Source organism: Arvicanthis niloticus, chromosome 3 (genome assembly GCF_011762505.2).
Source record: "Arvicanthis niloticus isolate mArvNil1 chromosome 3, mArvNil1.pat.X, whole genome shotgun sequence".
Lineage (NCBI taxonomy): Eukaryota > Metazoa > Chordata > Mammalia > Rodentia > Muridae > Arvicanthis > Arvicanthis niloticus.
Genome location: NC_047660.1, coordinates 136,575,634 through 136,591,354, shown reverse-complemented (window position 1 = coordinate 136,591,354; position 15,721 = coordinate 136,575,634). Strand labels below are relative to the sequence as shown.

Genomic DNA, 15,721 nt, shown 5'->3' with positions numbered 1-15,721 from the left:
CCCCTGCCCCGGGCCAGGGATTCTGCTTGCTGCCCCCCAGTTTGCCTGTGAAAAGCAGGTCTGGCCCGCCCCTTGCGTCTTGCCTTGGACTCAGTCTGCGAGACTTGCTTTCCCACGCGCGACCACCAGCCGCCCCTACACTTGCATGCTCTCTCTCGCCAGGGGCTCCTGTGCTTTGCCCGCCAAAGCTGCCACTGACCCCTGCTCGGCCCGCAGCTGCGGAAGAAGCAGCTTTGGCCCTTCCTGCCCCTATCTGCACCTGGCTCCAATTCCCCTTGACCCTGACCCTGCGGCAGCTCACCCCATCTGCCCTGTCGCTACTTCCTTCTTTGACCACTCTGACCACTACTGTAGTTGCTTTTGGCTGTCCTGCCTGGCTGCCCGCTACAGCTGCAAGAAAAACAGCTTTCACCTTGTCCAAAACACCCAAGGGAGCCTCCCCTCCCCCTTCTAAAGTGAGGGCCAGCGGTGCTGCACCACCAGAATAGCGTGCACGTTGCTGGGAGATGGGGGCGACTTCAGGCGCCTCCTTTTCCCCCCGCCTACCGCGGACTCCGACAGCCAGAAGCCCAGGGCCACGACTCCCAGCTACTGGGAGGAAGTACCGGCCCCGCTCAGCTGAAGTAAACACTCCCGCTCAGCTGCCGGCTGTCACCGCTGCTGTCTAGAAATGAAGACAGCGACAGCCATACATGCTCGCCTGTGTCCTGCAGTCTGCTCTGCTCTCTTTACAATCCGTTTCATTAGCGGTACATGCCCGTGTGCGCACCGCCTGCCCGCACAGTCCGTGTCACAGGCCTGAACCCGCCTAGACAAACTCACTTTCTGTCACCACGATCTCTACTTACACAACCTTCCAAAGTTACTTAAGATTTAATTTAACTAATTTATTATTATTTATTTATTTTATTCCTATCCTGTCTTGATAATTTTTTTACTACTGCTATTAAATTGTTGTGTGTTCTATTCAGATATAACGAATCCATATAGCCCTTTATCTCGTCAGAAGCCTGCTAATTATGAAAATTTTATGACAAACACTTCCAAAGCCTTTGACAGTTTACTCCCACAGTGGACAAACCTCAGAGTCTTATCTAAACCAAGGTAAGTCATTTCTCATGTCACATGTATTCATTCCACAGAGAAAAAGGCTCTTTTGTCTTCTGGGCTTGAAAGCTAAACTGACTCTGCCCAAGCTGCCATGGAGACCACAGGGAACTGTTGGCTAGTGGAAACTGTCATTTTTTAATTGCTATATGACTGCTAGATTATTGTTTATCCTTTCTCAGATTTCTGACTCCATTGACAGCTAAGGTAACTGTAGCTTGACAGCTAGAAAAAGCTTTCACAGATGTAATCGGTTAATTCCTTACCTAAACTTGGATTCCATAGATTAAATGCTTCGTGTTTCCTCTTCTTGCTATGTCACTGTCCCAACAATTTGAGTTCTTAAAAACTGTACATGTTGTTAACTCGTGTTGTTATCTCTTTTATAAACTTATAAGCTACAGGAAACCCACTCAGACCTACCTCTCATGGATCAAATAAACGTCACCCAGATAAATACATCTGCCTAAAGTTCCCACTTATTACCTATTCCAGAGGGTGGGTGTTCCACGCCCCTTCCAAGTCCCCTCGCCCACAAGAGAGACACGGGAGGCAGTGTTCGGGTAACTAGTTACTACATCGAGGCTTTATTCTTGTATCAGCTGAAGCGGAAGACCCCAAGCCCGGAAAAGGCACTGCTTATATGCACCCTAGAGTGGTGTGTTCACTTCTGATTGGCTGTTCACTCATCACCCCATATTACGCCCTGGGATGGGCAGTGACTTGGCGCACTTTCGCCTCTTGCACCTGCGCAGTTTAGTTGTTTACTTGTGGGAGCACCGGATGCCAGCGCCATCTTGTAATGGCGAATATTGTCACCGCTCGCCGCGACCCCCCTACAGGTGGGATTCCTCTGGGTTTCAAATGTACATCTAAAATTTTTTTCTTTCTCTCAAACACACTTAATCTTATTCTCTACCTATAATGTGTGTGTGTGTGTGTGTGTGTGTGTGTGTGTTAGCATCTTGTCAAGTCCAGGTGCTAGGACAGCTCCAGAGAAGCAACCTCCAGATGCTCCAATCTTCTCTCATAGACACAGACGCTTCTACTGGACTTGTTCCTTCTGATCTATCCATAGATGGTTCCATAGACCCTGGACAGCAAGGAAACAGCCAATTCTCTTAAGATTGGAAAAACATCCCCATACCTATTCTTCTAGGTTTCCTAGAGATACGTAGCCCCTGATGCCAGCAGAAAGTAGTCAGATATCACGGTGACCCTGTTTCTGCTTCACCATCACCTCTTTCTAATTTTTTCGTTTTTAATTATACCAAAATGGGGAAGAGGGGAATGTTAGTATTCTGTCTAAACTCTGCCCCACTAGGCCTGACCCCCTATAAAAGGGGCTGCTTGCCCCCTCCTCTACTACCCTCTTGACTCCCCTTCCCATGCCCTGAATAAACTCTATTTATTCTATACTATACCATCATGTGGCAACAGTCAATCTCTGATTTGCATATTTAGATTAGTGATAAGTAGGCACCCATGACTGTGGGGCCATTTTTAGCCACAACCATACATGTTTTCTTGATTCCAAGTTTCCATGTTTTTTTCTAGAAAAGACAACAATTATTGCCTGCTCTATCTTTGGATACTATAACTGAATGCATGTTATGTGTTCAATATTGTTGTATGAATTTATTGTATGGTTAACTTGGTTGGGCTATCCCCAACATAAGGTCAAACATTTTGGATGTTTCGGCCAGGGTATTTTTCAATGAGATTAACATTAAAATCAGTGAACTTGGAGTAAAGTAGATTGACTGTTGTGTGTGGTTTATCTAATTGGAGGAGAAACTTGAGTGGTGGGACTAAAGGCATGTACTAGCATGCCTGGTCCCCAGCTAGTTCTTTAATTTCATTTTCAAGGTAACTGTCATTTATTGACCCATTTAAAATTTGTTGTCCCTTCCATGTTCAGGCAAGCCTGTTAGACCTAAAAAAAGAATTGTCTTTGTAATCAAGATGCTTAAGGTCTGAGGTGTAAGGGAGTGTCTACAGGTAACTACTGCAAAGCATGATGACTACATGATATAAAAAAATCAGAAGTGTTACATTCCTCAGATGAGCTACACAAAGTACAGTGGATCCCAGCTTCCACATAAAGGGAAAAACAAACCCAGGGCAGGAAGGAAACAAGCACTGGGTGGACAGTGATAGGAGTCCTAACAAGTGGCAATAGATATGACCAACAAGAGAGGCAGAGGCCAGATAAAAGCAGCTCTTGCATGTTTTATTAGAATGAGGTTTGGCTGAGGCTCAGTGAACAGTTATTCCAAAAGAAAAACAGCTTAAACGAGACAGAGTCCTTTGCATTTTAAAACAGTCTTACTGTCTTCCAACTTACTATGTAGCTCAGACTGGCCTTGAACTCATAGAATCTTCTTGTCTCAACCTCTGCAGTGCTGGAATTCTAGGCATGAACCACCACAATTGGCTGGGTTTTGTTTTGGTTTTGGAGGTCTGTTTGAATCAGAGCACTTGCCAGAATCAAGGACCCAGACTCTCCTATTTCTATTCATAGATAATAACTGTAACAAAACAGACCCTTAAAATAAAGGCAGTTTTATTATAAAAATTTTAAAACGTGATGTAAAAAGACAGTCCTGGGAACACTGTATAAGAAGAAATACTCCGAGAAAGTGAATGGTCACATGTAAATTTTACATTGTCTGTGAAACATACTTAAAAATAATCTTTATAGTCAAGTGTCTTCGGAGCACCATCATTTGAACAGAAGATATTTTGCATATCAGAGTTCATCTTTGGCCTGTAATTAAGAAGAAAAATGTTGAGAGCCACTAAAAAAAAAATCTTAAGAATCAAGAATGCTCATACCAGATAATTATTTTTCCTAAAGATGAGAGGAGAGAAAAAAAAAATGCAAGTTCCTTCGAGGTGCTCCAAATGCTCAGGACCATTTCTAGAGGGACCAGAATCACCCAGGGATAAGACCAGCTGCTTACATGGGAGTGGGCGACGGAGATCCTAACTATCCAGGGGTCTGTGTCACCATCCCACCCTGTGTTAAGGATGGTGTGTATGAACAAGATTTGATGCTCTCACTCAAACTTCTGATACTTAGTGGAAGACACTGACTGGTACCTACTCTTTGTAAGTCATTAAAAGATAAAAGGGAAATGGGAATGCCCCATATTATAAAGAACCAAAACAAATATGATATTTATTCCATTTCATTATTGGCTCTTGTGATTTCATGGGTCTTACAGCACAGAAAGGGATCAGCATAGATGGTGTACCCTTTAGAGGCTAATAAGTTAGTGGTAAATCATTTCTCAAAAAAGAAAGACAAACCTATAAACAACCAAAATTCCTACTTAGAGACTTTCAGGGTATACAAAGTCCTGATAATAAGCTACCAACATTTTAACTAGCATTCAGAATTCCTTCATATTTCACAGACAGTGATCTATCAAGTGAGCTGGTTCTGTTATACCAGTAGAGTCAGAAAGTGAGTCTTGTTACCTTTCTCCTATGGCATGTGCAAGGGAAGAGGTCATCCTCAGACTGTGGCTCTACCCTCTTCATACCCTCTCGAATCTGGGGCTCACTCACTTGTAAGTTGGCATAGCCCTGTTAAACAGCAATACAAAAGTATTTCTTAAGCAGCTTTTAAAATGTATTCACCAAATGAGACAAGCTGGAAATTATAAGGAAAGCATTCATTTAATGCCTATGTACCTAACGGTGACCAGAGTGTCTTCCATATCCATTTTAAATGCTCAATACTGTTTGTGCTGTGAACACCGGCTACCAATTCCCAATATACCCTTATTAGTCTACTCATGTGTGTATGTGTGTGTAATGAATATGTTGGTGTATGAAGACCAGAGTCGGACATCATATGCTGAGCCACACTCCATATTATTTTTAGAGGCAGAGTCTCTCTCAGTGAACCTGAAACCTACTGACTGACTAGATGGGCTGGCTACCAGCCCCGGGGGAATTCTCTTGTCTCTGCTTCTCAGTGCTGGGATTACAGATAAGCTGTTGCTACAAACGGATTTTCACAGGGTGCTAGGTATCCTACCTAGTCTCTTTATGCTTGATCCACTGAGCCATGGGTTTAGCCTTATCGTGTTTTGCATTTTTGAGACAGGCTGTCGCTACAGTTGGCCTAGTGATATGTAGATCCCACTGGGATCAAACCTGCAGTAATCCTTCTGTCTTTACCTCCTGAGTGATAAGATTACAGGTGTGTCCCACTGCATTTAGCACATCCACATTTGAAAACATTGTTTTGGTTTTTTGTGATGTATCTGAGTGTGAGTGTATGCATGAGTGTGAATACCAAGAGAGGCCAAAGGCATCAGAGGTCCTGAAACTACAGTCGCAGGCCATTGAGAGCTGCCCGATATGGGTGACAAGGACTGAATTTAGGTTCTTTGCAAGAGCAGTGTGTGCTTTTAACTGGTGAGAAATTTATATGACTAAATATTTCCTCCTAACTACCGCTGTTTTAAGCGTAAGGAATATTGCGCAAATCCTCCCAACAAGAAGGGCAGAGCCTATTTCTTCCTTCCGCACTAAGGCTGCACAAGTCGGAGTCACTACCTTTTTTGATTATACTCTTGTTCTGCAGCGGGCACCGTGCTAGGTATGGATGCTGTACATGAGCTAAGTAAATGACACAATCCAATGGATATTCAGATGCTCAGAGAGTAATCCCCCTGGTCTAGTTCATTCATTTTACATAGCTCACTCTCTGTATCCCTTTGCTACCTTCTAGGAAAGATTATAACATAGACCAGTACAAATCAGAAACAGACCCCCTTTGTTCTGTAGCAGAGCCCAAGACACGGTATTTAATATCCGTGAGTCTGAGACAAGAATCTGTTACCAGCAACAATCTTGTTTACTTGTACATTCTGTTTTTAAAGATAAGCCTTTTAAATCATCAGTTATGTTGGGATTACAATGTATAAATTCTTGGTCCATGAAAATAACTTTCAAAATAAGGTATGAGTTATTTGGGACAAAGAGGATGACTATAATTTGTACTTTGCTTAATTAAAACTATTTTTTGTTTGTTTTTTGTTTTTGTTTTGTTTTGTTTTGTTTTTTCGAGACAGGGTTTCTCTGTGTAGCCCTGGCTGTCCTGGAACTCACTCTGTAGACCAGGCTGGCCTCGAACTCAGAAATCCGCCTGCCTCTGCCTCCTAAGTGCTGGGATTAAAGGTGTGTGCTACCAACGCCCAGCCCTTTTTCATATTTTTATTGACTGCCTACAGTACCCCATTATTGCCAAGCAGTCCCCCATGCAAGTATTAAACAGGTCCAATCCTGCTTCGCTCCCAGATTAGATAATCCTGGGTTTGTTTGAGGGAAGTATAACCACAGACCCCTTGAACTCTCAACCTACCAGGCCACAGGCCTTTTTCTACCCAAGTTTGGACATATTTTCCATACATACAACCCCAGCTTCCAAATGCAGGCCTATTATCAACACTTTTCACTTGAAGTTTTCAACCTGTTTTTCCTTACAGTGCTCGGAACTGAACTTAATACCTCATGCATGCTAGATATGCAGTCTACAGTAAGCTACGTTCCCAAGCCCAAGTACTTACTAATGTCCGTATCTAATTTCTATCAAAGTGGTGCATATATGTCCTTATACTAATACACCTTTAGAACATTTTATGTAAAATATTGTTTGCCTACAACATGTCCAGTGCCAAGCAATATGAGGAGCACGTGCATGTGCGTGAAAATACTAACCTGGAACAGTTTAAAGTAATAACAGAATATATCATCACCCATTAGATTATTTCTTGCAAATTCTTGTCCTGCTTTTGCTATCTTCTTTGCCTATAGAAATTTAAAAACCAAAGAAAACACCCTTTAATGGAACTTATTTATTATTTATTTATTTGGCTTGCAAACATATGCAGACCTTAAGACTACACAGTGAGATGACCCAGAAAACATGTCCTTGGGAGTAGCCTTATGTGGCAAAAGGTGCCTTTCACAGAGTACGTTTGTTCAGCTCAGAGAGGTTTATAACATTTGAAAGTACAAGTTGGCATGTGGGATGCCCTAGAGATAAGCCTCCCTCGGAGAAGACAGTTAGACCCAAGCAAAGGAAGAACTTATTTAATACACAGTGTGAAGCCTTGCATGCTCTCTATTCAGTTTTCAACCTTACTTGTATTAATAATTCCTCATTTATTCTACAGTAGTAACTGACATCTATTGCCAGATAGGACACTGCTTATGCCCATGACCAATCTTACTGAAAGAGAAAACACAAACAAGGCCAGAGTTTAGCAGAGTGGTCGGCCAATCTAAAATGCTGTTATGTTCGCCTTGAGGGGGAGTGCATGCTACCCTTGGTCAGACAGCATCCCATGTATAGGTACAAGTTGCATCTGAGCATCCCAGTGTCCAGGCACGTTTCCAACAGTCCTGTAACACAGGGCACACGTGGAGCAAGCGTTCTTGAAAGCGGACCTACCTCTGCGTCGTGGTCTCTTGCCCACTTGAGCTTTTCCAGCAGATCACTTAGGTTGCTTTTGACTGGAATGTAGTGTTTCCAGGGCTGCAGTTCATTGTAGAAATGTTCATAGTAGATGGAGTCCTGCTTCAGGACTACACTGTCGCCTACCAGTAGATAGGGCAATCGGTATGCTGCCACAGTGCCATCAATATTTATCTGATACTTGTGCTGCAAAATAGGAGCATATAAGAGCCTTTACTATTTCCCATTTCTACTCATTTTTCTTCTTCCTTCTATGACCATTTTGCCATCCTCAGACTGACATTCCCTCTCCATTAAAATTTAATAAGTTCTCTTATAATACACTGTGTTGACCTAGAGCTAAAAATAAAGGTTCATTTGATATGGCCCCAAATTTCCCAAACACAAAAAATTACATATCTAATACTGAAGCAGTCAGAAAATTAATACTATGGATGTCCTGAGGCTACAACATAAACAAAGGTGGAGCTGTGGCTTTTAAGGCCTTTGCTTCTTTGTTGATTTACATGTGCAGCCACAGGCAGCACATTCTGGGCCATGTCAACAGTATTTTTAAAATGCAATATGGCTATACATATTTCTTAAGGAAATTAGTAAGCTTTGGGGTAAGAACATCTATGAATAATAGTACAGAAATCAGTAACTCTAGATGTAGAACATTCAACATGCAAGAAGAAGCCAAGTGACGAAATGCTGCCCTTGAGGCTAGGAGATGGCTCAGGCCGTAAACTGCTGGCCATGAAAGCATGAGGGCCTGAGTTTGGATGCTCAGAACCTTTTCACAAAAACTAGGTGTGATTGCATGTGCTTGTAATTCTAGTGCTGGGGAAGGGGAGATAGGTGGGTCCCTGAGGCTTGAAGACCACTCAGTCTAGGTTAACTGACATGCTCCTAGCCAAGTGAGAGACTCTATCAAAAGTCAAGGGGTATGGCTCCCGCCGAATGACACCCAAGGTTCTCCTGACCTATATACACGCAGGCTCGTACACACAAGTACCTATGAGCACACACACATCCCCTCTGAGAAGGAATGGCTAATCATGTCACCTATGTTTTGTTACACCTAAAACAATTTCAATATACATATGTGAAAAACAGGAGCATGTGAGTGAATAGCATCCTTGAGGTCTGCCTATTGCCATAGAACCCATCAATGGCACGTCAGCATCCAGAGAACAGAGGGGCTCACTCATTTCTTATTTTCTCCCACTTTTTTTGTTGACCCAAAGAACTTCAGAAACCTCGTTGGGGGTTGGGGAGTGGGGTGGCTCTGCTTGAAACATTGTGAGAAAGAGGATCACTCTCTGGGAAACATGAGGAATCTATACGCAAGGTGCAGAAAACCATGTGTCATGCCCAGAATGCCCAGGCAGAGCATTTGGATGTGTTTCAAGTCATTCTTCAGCAGAATGCCTGAGAAGAGACACCTGTTTTGTATCTTGTTATGATGCTATGATTTAGAGAAGTATTTCTAAAATGATTATACATACTTACTAATAAAAACATGATTTGAGCAAACACACATTCATCTTAAGGGTTAGCTGGAAAAAAAAGTTTTTTCCAGGCTCTGAATTCCCATAATGTCTATTCAATATCAGTGCTGTGCAGTGAATCCAGATTCAGGCCAAATCAAACCTCAGTACTTATTGTGTTTTGTGACACCTTCCCATTCTTGGTGACTTACAGACTGTAGTTTCCTCCCCCCAAAGTGCATAAGTTGGAAAGCAGAAAGGTATGTCCATAGATGACGTCATACCTTGAAGAAATCAAAAAATGAAATGTGTTTCACAATGGGCCCATACAGGCTTTCATCGTGTTTAAAGAAGAAGAAATTCGTGAACGCGGCATCGATGAGCTCTGGATGTTTTCTGCTAAGTTTTACCAGCTCTAGTCTCTCTTTGCGGCTGTCTCGGCCCCTCCAGACAGCTGTGGAATTCTTACTTTCCCAGGGAGGCCCTGTGTTAGCTTGCACGGACATCATATCCAGACTTACTCTGGAAGACAGAAAACAGAACATGTCTTCCTCCAAAACTATCAATTCATGAAAGCAGATGGAAAAGAACTCACCAAAGAGAGCAAACCAAGGCTCGGGTCAACCCTGACCATCTCTCACCGGCCCATGGTTTCTAGAACAGAGTCAGTCAGGTCGTACGTAGGCATCACAATATCCCTGGACTCTGTGGAGCCACACCAGGAAAAGATCGGCTGAAGGTTGGAGTTGGATTTCTTTTTTTCCAAAGGCCAGTCTCCCAAATTAACAAAAAATTCCACATCTGGCATCCTCACCTAGAGGCGGGGACAACAAGAGCTTATTCACAGTCTTTGCACTGCACATGATCAGTTAAAACCATCATTTGGAACTAAGTATGGTGGTGCTTCTCTGTAATCCTAGCAGCTGTGGGGCTCAGGTAGGATGACCATGAGTTGGATGCTGGTGTGCTAAATTGGCTACATAAGGCTAGACTGGGCTACATAGTTCAGAGCTAGTGTGGACAATATGCTGTTTCAAAATATGAAAAAAGGGATCTATGAGTGAGTGTAATCAGATATATATGTGATTATATATATGAAAAGGTCACAATGAAACCCATCATTCACTATGGTAATTTAGCAAAATTAGTCATTGCACAAGAAAAGGCCAATTTTTCCAGTTTTAGGCAATGACAATCACCTCAGGTTAAATGGCCAGACATCTTTCAGAATATGGCATTCGTATAAGTACCTTCAGTTTGCTTTCTGTGATGTCCAAGTTGGCCATCAGACTTACTACAAAGCCAAGAAACTGGCAAAGGAAATTTCTATTGTTCTCATATTGCCAAGAATCTAACAAGATCATAGGGAGGGTGGAGGGAGGAGGGAGGGAGTGTTGCTGGGAAATGCAGCACTTGCGGCTTTAGCCCTGGGTTCTTGTTAATGAGGCTGCAGCATTTTCTTTCCATGTGTACCATTGCTATAGATTGACTTATTTCCCCTGCAGAAGATGTATATACCTAAGTTCTAAACCCCAGCGTCTTAGAGTTACCTTATTCAGAACCAGTCACTGCTGACGCAATAAGTTAAGATGAGGCCACACAAGTATGTAGGATGGGGCTGTCAATCCAAAATGATTGGCATCTTTGGGAGACAAGAGGGAAGGGGACATGAGAGGACCCAGAGGCTCAGACTCTTGAGGGCAGACGGCCATGTGACAAGAGGCAGAGATTAGACTGACAAAACTATGAACAAAGGAGCACCAAAAACAGAGGGGCACAAGAGCCAGAAAGAGGCAGGGAAGAAGAATGCTTCCAGAATCTTAGGAGTGTGGCCCTTTCAACACCTTGGTTTTTGATTAGTGGTCTCCAGAACCATCCTCTGCTTTTTAAAGGTACTATATATAGCAGCCCTTAATATCTAATACATATATCAGAAAAAAAAAATTTAGAATACCAATATAGAAGGTACCAGGATAGAACACTTTATATTGATGTTAATGATATTTTGAAAAATTAAATGATAAAACCTAGATTGACATTGCTATCATAATGCAGAGAAGACATACTAACCTTTCTAGTCAATGAAAGCAGTATTGCATCCATGAAAATCCTAAAGCCGACATGCTCACCATGAGTCTTGATATAAATCTAGAAGAGAATTTGACATTTACTACATGTGTGGAGAAGAACTGGCAGATATGCCTAAAAAAAGGCCTGTCAAAAAAAAAATGTATATAGAATGATGTTTAACAAAAGCAGCCAGATGTAATCGAAAGGTCAAGACATGACAGAGTCCAGAGAACAAGCAGACCCCAATCATGTTGTACCTTATTGTCCTTTACAGTATAGTGACACAGGCTTTGCCTCTGTCCAAATCGTTTTGGGATTTCTGCTGCAATCTTTTCAGGATCAACGGTAGGGAAATGTGCCAGATCTTTCTGAATCTGAGTGATGGTTTCTGGACAGTTCATCTCCCGTAGCCAGGCTGTGCTGTCTTCCAAAGGGCAATCACAGTTCTCATGGTAAACTGGTCCTATTTTCAGATAGACAGCAGTATAACACAGTGGTGAACATTTCCCTTAACAACCAAATCCTAATAAAGAATGTTCCATGAAGATCAACTTTCTATCTGGTCAGAGGTCGCCATGGTTCTTCTTCCTGTAGTTTTCTATTCTGGCCCACTTTGCACAGGTGCAAATCAAGTCAATGGAGGGTGTGTATGCTCTATATAGATATAATTCATTTGTCTTCATACTTCACATAATCACCATGGGGCTGGAGGAAAGGCTGAGCAGTTATGAGTACTTGTTGCTCTGGCAGAGGACTGGAGTTATGGTCCCAGGATCTATAACGACCTATAACTTCAGGCACAGCAGACCTGACAGCCTCTGTGATCCCTGTACATGTGTGAGCATATCCTCATTATAGGCACACACATGTATTTATAAATAATTTTTTATTTCTAAATCTTAGAAAGAATAACAAAATATTGGCAAGAAATTGAGAAATCTATGTCCCGAAGGATAAAAGTGATATGAATTACTGTTTTAGTGGTTTATTATAAAAACAACTTCTTTGGGTATCTATGGGCTAGAGAGATGGCTCAGCCTTTAAAAAACTAGGCTCACATCAAAAGTATAAAGTACTTTTCTCAGTGGAAAAACCATTGCCAGAAAACAGAGAAAAATCAAAGGACTCCAATCTTGTTTTTCTTCCTTCCTTAGAAAAAGGAACATAAAGAAGCAAAGGTAATCCTATAAACTTGTCATCTCATTAATATCAAAATGAATTAATTATACATTTATAAAGATAATGCTAGCATAACATAAGAATTGGAACTGGAACTGTGTTATTCCTTTCTGATATCCTCAGATTCCAACCTGATCCAGTCAATAGATGGCAATGGAATTTATATACATTTTAATACTTTGTAGGCTGGATTATACCAAGGAGTCCCAGTGGAATGTAAAAGAATTTATACAGTTAAAAAAATTCATAATTTTCTTGTGGTCCTATCTCCCCATAGAAAGGGAAAATGTTATCTTTTTATCACAAACCTCTCTTCTCATCCCTATGAGAGGAAATAGCAGAGAATGTTTTTGTAATAGTGGCATGTCAATGACAACTAAACCAAACCAATGGCTCATTCCTTTTTCTGCTTCAAGCCATCTGGCTGGCCTGGAACTTACAACATAGACTAGGCTGGCTTCAAACTCACAGACTTGCTTCTCACCATCCTCAGAGCACTGGGATTGAAGGTCTGCCACTACACCTGGCAGTCTCAGTGATGAGTGTAAGTTACTTAATTAGATCATTCCCCCAAGAATTATCTATGACTACATATTTAACTTAATTATTCAGACAGGAGTTACAGTCAGTCTTAAACTGCAATATGGGTGCTGGAACCAAACCCAGGTCCTTTGGAAAAGCAGCCAGTGTTCTTAATCACTGAGCCATCGCTGCAGCCCTGTAAATTCTTTTTTAATCCTAAGACTTACACAGTCATGCACACAAAATAAATAAAAAGTCTGAAGTAGCACAACCCAAAGATGGTAATAATGATTAAGCATGATTTTTTGAGACTTTGTTTCAATTTCCTATGTGCATATACACATATCAATTATCATTGTATACCTATATGTATATGTTATATCTTATTGTAAGCTGTGTTCCAAAAAGTTTATAAAACTTTGTTGTAAATTATGAATAATAAGTGGTCAAGCATTTACTATTATACATTATGAATATAAGCATATGTTTATGCACACATGAATGCAGGTGCCTGTGTACTCTAGATAGCCTCTTCCCTGAAGCTGGGGTTCCAGGTGGCTCTGAGCCTCGTGACATGGGGGCTGGATCCGAACTCTGGTCCTCTGCAAGACCAGCATGTGCTTTTCCATGCTGAGCCATCTCTCTAGCTTTTTTAAACTTGATTATTCTCACTGATGTGTCCTCAAGGAGCAACTTTTCCAGTAATGTTTCTTGGTCTTTAGTAAATTACAATCACCATGTAAATAATCAGTATCTCTCTTTTGCCAAGCTGCCTAATTTAATTTTCAATTAGAAAAACATCTAGTTTTTTTCGTTTAGTGAAAAAAGTATGTTAAGTTTTTTGATAGAATTCTTATTGATGGAATGACATGCATTTTTGTATACAAATCCTATGGTAAAATTTTGTTTCAAAATACCTCTTAAAATGTAAGGAGACTTGGCGACATGTTGCCCATGGTGTCTGACCTCTATCTTCAGATTTCTGTAGCTTGCATACATTCTATATCTTACTATGAAGGACCCATCCTTTCGATCTAAAACCTGGACTCCAACTCTAGTGAACTGCTCATCAGGTGCTGAGATTTTAACCTGGAACACCTTTTCGCCTGGAGAAGATGTAAACCTGTTATGGAAAACGATGAGACATGAGGGTTATTTTTAAGAGATTAATCTGTAAAGGTTGGATATTCTGTCATATCCTTCTTTTAAGATATTGTTGCTTGCTTCTCTCTTAGGCTTTTAGTACCAGAACAAAGATAAAAAAAAAAAATAAGATAACATAAAAATAACATAAAAAAATAAGATAACAAAAAAATAACATAAAATACTTTCACTAGACAGTTCCTAGGAGATAACATTTAAGACTAGCAATCTATTTGGCATACAAAATAGAGCAATACTCCTATCAGTGTACTATTAATTCATGATCAACACATTTGACAATTTTTCACTTGTTAAATGTTTACTTCAAGGATGACCTTATTTGAAAAGTTGTTCTTAGTGGCTCAGAAGAAAACTCAGTATTTGTGGGGCTGGGGAAATAGCTGAATGGTTAAGAGCATTTACTGTCATGTAAAAGACTCAGTTCAGTTCCTAGTACCCAGCGTCCTTAAGGCTCACAACTATCTGCAGTTTCAGTTTAAGGAAATCCAGTGCCCTCTTCTGGCTTCTTCCAGCACCTGGGTGTGAGTATAGACCCTTATCCACATCATGTAATTAAAACATTACAACTAATAAAAGTCTAATAAATACAGCAGTACTCTAAATTATGTTTAGTTATGGGGAAAGTCAAAATAACTGGTCATCATGTTAGCAACACAAGTATTTTGGACTGAATGTTCCTGCATTTGGGAATAGTTTTTAGTGTTTAGTTTTCCCAGTTGTACTATTTTTTCTTAAAACAGCTTATGGAAAAGCATTTAAAAACAACAGAGATTTGTTTAGTCTCGATTCCCATCTAAATAGCCACGAAGAAGCTGTCATTATAGCAATATTATTTATACTATACTGATACATATCTCAGAATTATTTCTAAAGTCACAGAGAAAAGGGCAAGCCTATTAAAACCAGATGTAGACAGCACTCAAAAATTCTGGAATGTAAACTGCCGGCAGAAAAGACAAGTCGGGGCATATAGAGATGAAGGACAAAACCAAAGCAAATAACAGGAACAAAACCCCTTCAGTTATTTTAAACCGCGATCTCAAATAGTTGAGGAGTCATTTCTCCACTTACTGTTCCCCTGAGGTATCCACCGCCCGAATGTAGAAATAGCGGGCAGGAAGGACCACGTGTGCTTTTAGCCCGGGTCCCCATATTTCGCTCTTCTCTGGGCTCAGCCTCCTTTCTCCGCCGGTCTGGGCAAGTGCTGGCACAGTCCCCAGAAAAAGGCAGGAAAGCAGCGAAATGCTGAACATTTACAAGACCGAGTCTTGGAAGATCCACGGATAAATGCAAACGTGCTAAGTGGACGGAGCTAGCCTGGGTGGGTAGGCGTACGATGGTCAGTCCTTAGCAGCAGTCAAGGTCCCTAAAGGGTCGCTTGACGTGCGGGGTCCGCTCGTGGGACTACGCTGTGCCCAAGAATGTCACAACCGGAGCGGTGGCATGTTCAGGAGAAGGATGCCACTCGTTCTGCTGAACCTGGTAAGAACCGCAGGCTCCTCTTTCTCCGGATAATGACAAACTTGTGTTACCCTTGCCACTAGAGCATCACTTTGGGAACGAATCCGTCGCAGGTTCTAGCCAAGGTGAGCGGAGAAGGATTGGCCTGCGCTGTGACCAGTCTTAGTAAGGCTTTCTGCTAGTGGATGAGTGGGTCAGAGTGGACACGCGTCCTGGGCCCTCAGCTTTCTGGGATATGTAGTCCACC

The 15,721-nt window shown here is 41.6% G+C and overlaps 1 protein-coding gene across 1 annotated transcript; it reads right to left on the bottom strand.

The window, feature by feature from the left end:
* Positions 1–3,656: 3,656 nt before the first annotated feature.
* Positions 3,657–15,707, bottom strand: Poglut2 (protein O-glucosyltransferase 2). The gene is made up of 10 exons (XM_034498039.2): positions 15,085–15,707; positions 13,767–13,972; positions 11,406–11,611; positions 11,149–11,226; positions 9,720–9,892; positions 9,363–9,600; positions 7,583–7,792; positions 6,847–6,936; positions 4,594–4,701; positions 3,657–3,877 (listed from the first exon to the last, which is right to left on the bottom strand). The coding sequence occupies exons 1-10, from the start codon at positions 15,264–15,266 to the stop codon at positions 3,860–3,862; spliced, it is 1,509 nt and encodes a 502-aa protein (XP_034353930.1). The 5' UTR covers positions 15,267–15,707; the 3' UTR covers positions 3,657–3,859.
* Between the last annotated feature and the right edge of the window lie 14 nt (positions 15,708–15,721).

What these genes read in the sequence shown, in the direction of transcription:
- Poglut2 (XM_034498039.2), bottom strand. Translation starts at nt 15,266, where the DNA reads ATGTTCAGCATTTCGCTGCTTTCCTGCCTTTTTCTGGGGACTGTGCCA. An exon ending in CATTTTTTGATTTCTTCAAG is followed by an intron (nt 7,793 to 9,362) that starts GTATGACGTCAT and finishes CCTATTTTGCAG; the next exon opens with CACAAGTATCAGATAAATAT. An exon ending in CAAGAGACCACGACGCAGAG is followed by an intron (nt 6,937 to 7,582) that starts GTAGGTCCGCTT and finishes AAATTTCTATAG; the next exon opens with GCAAAGAAGATAGCAAAAGC.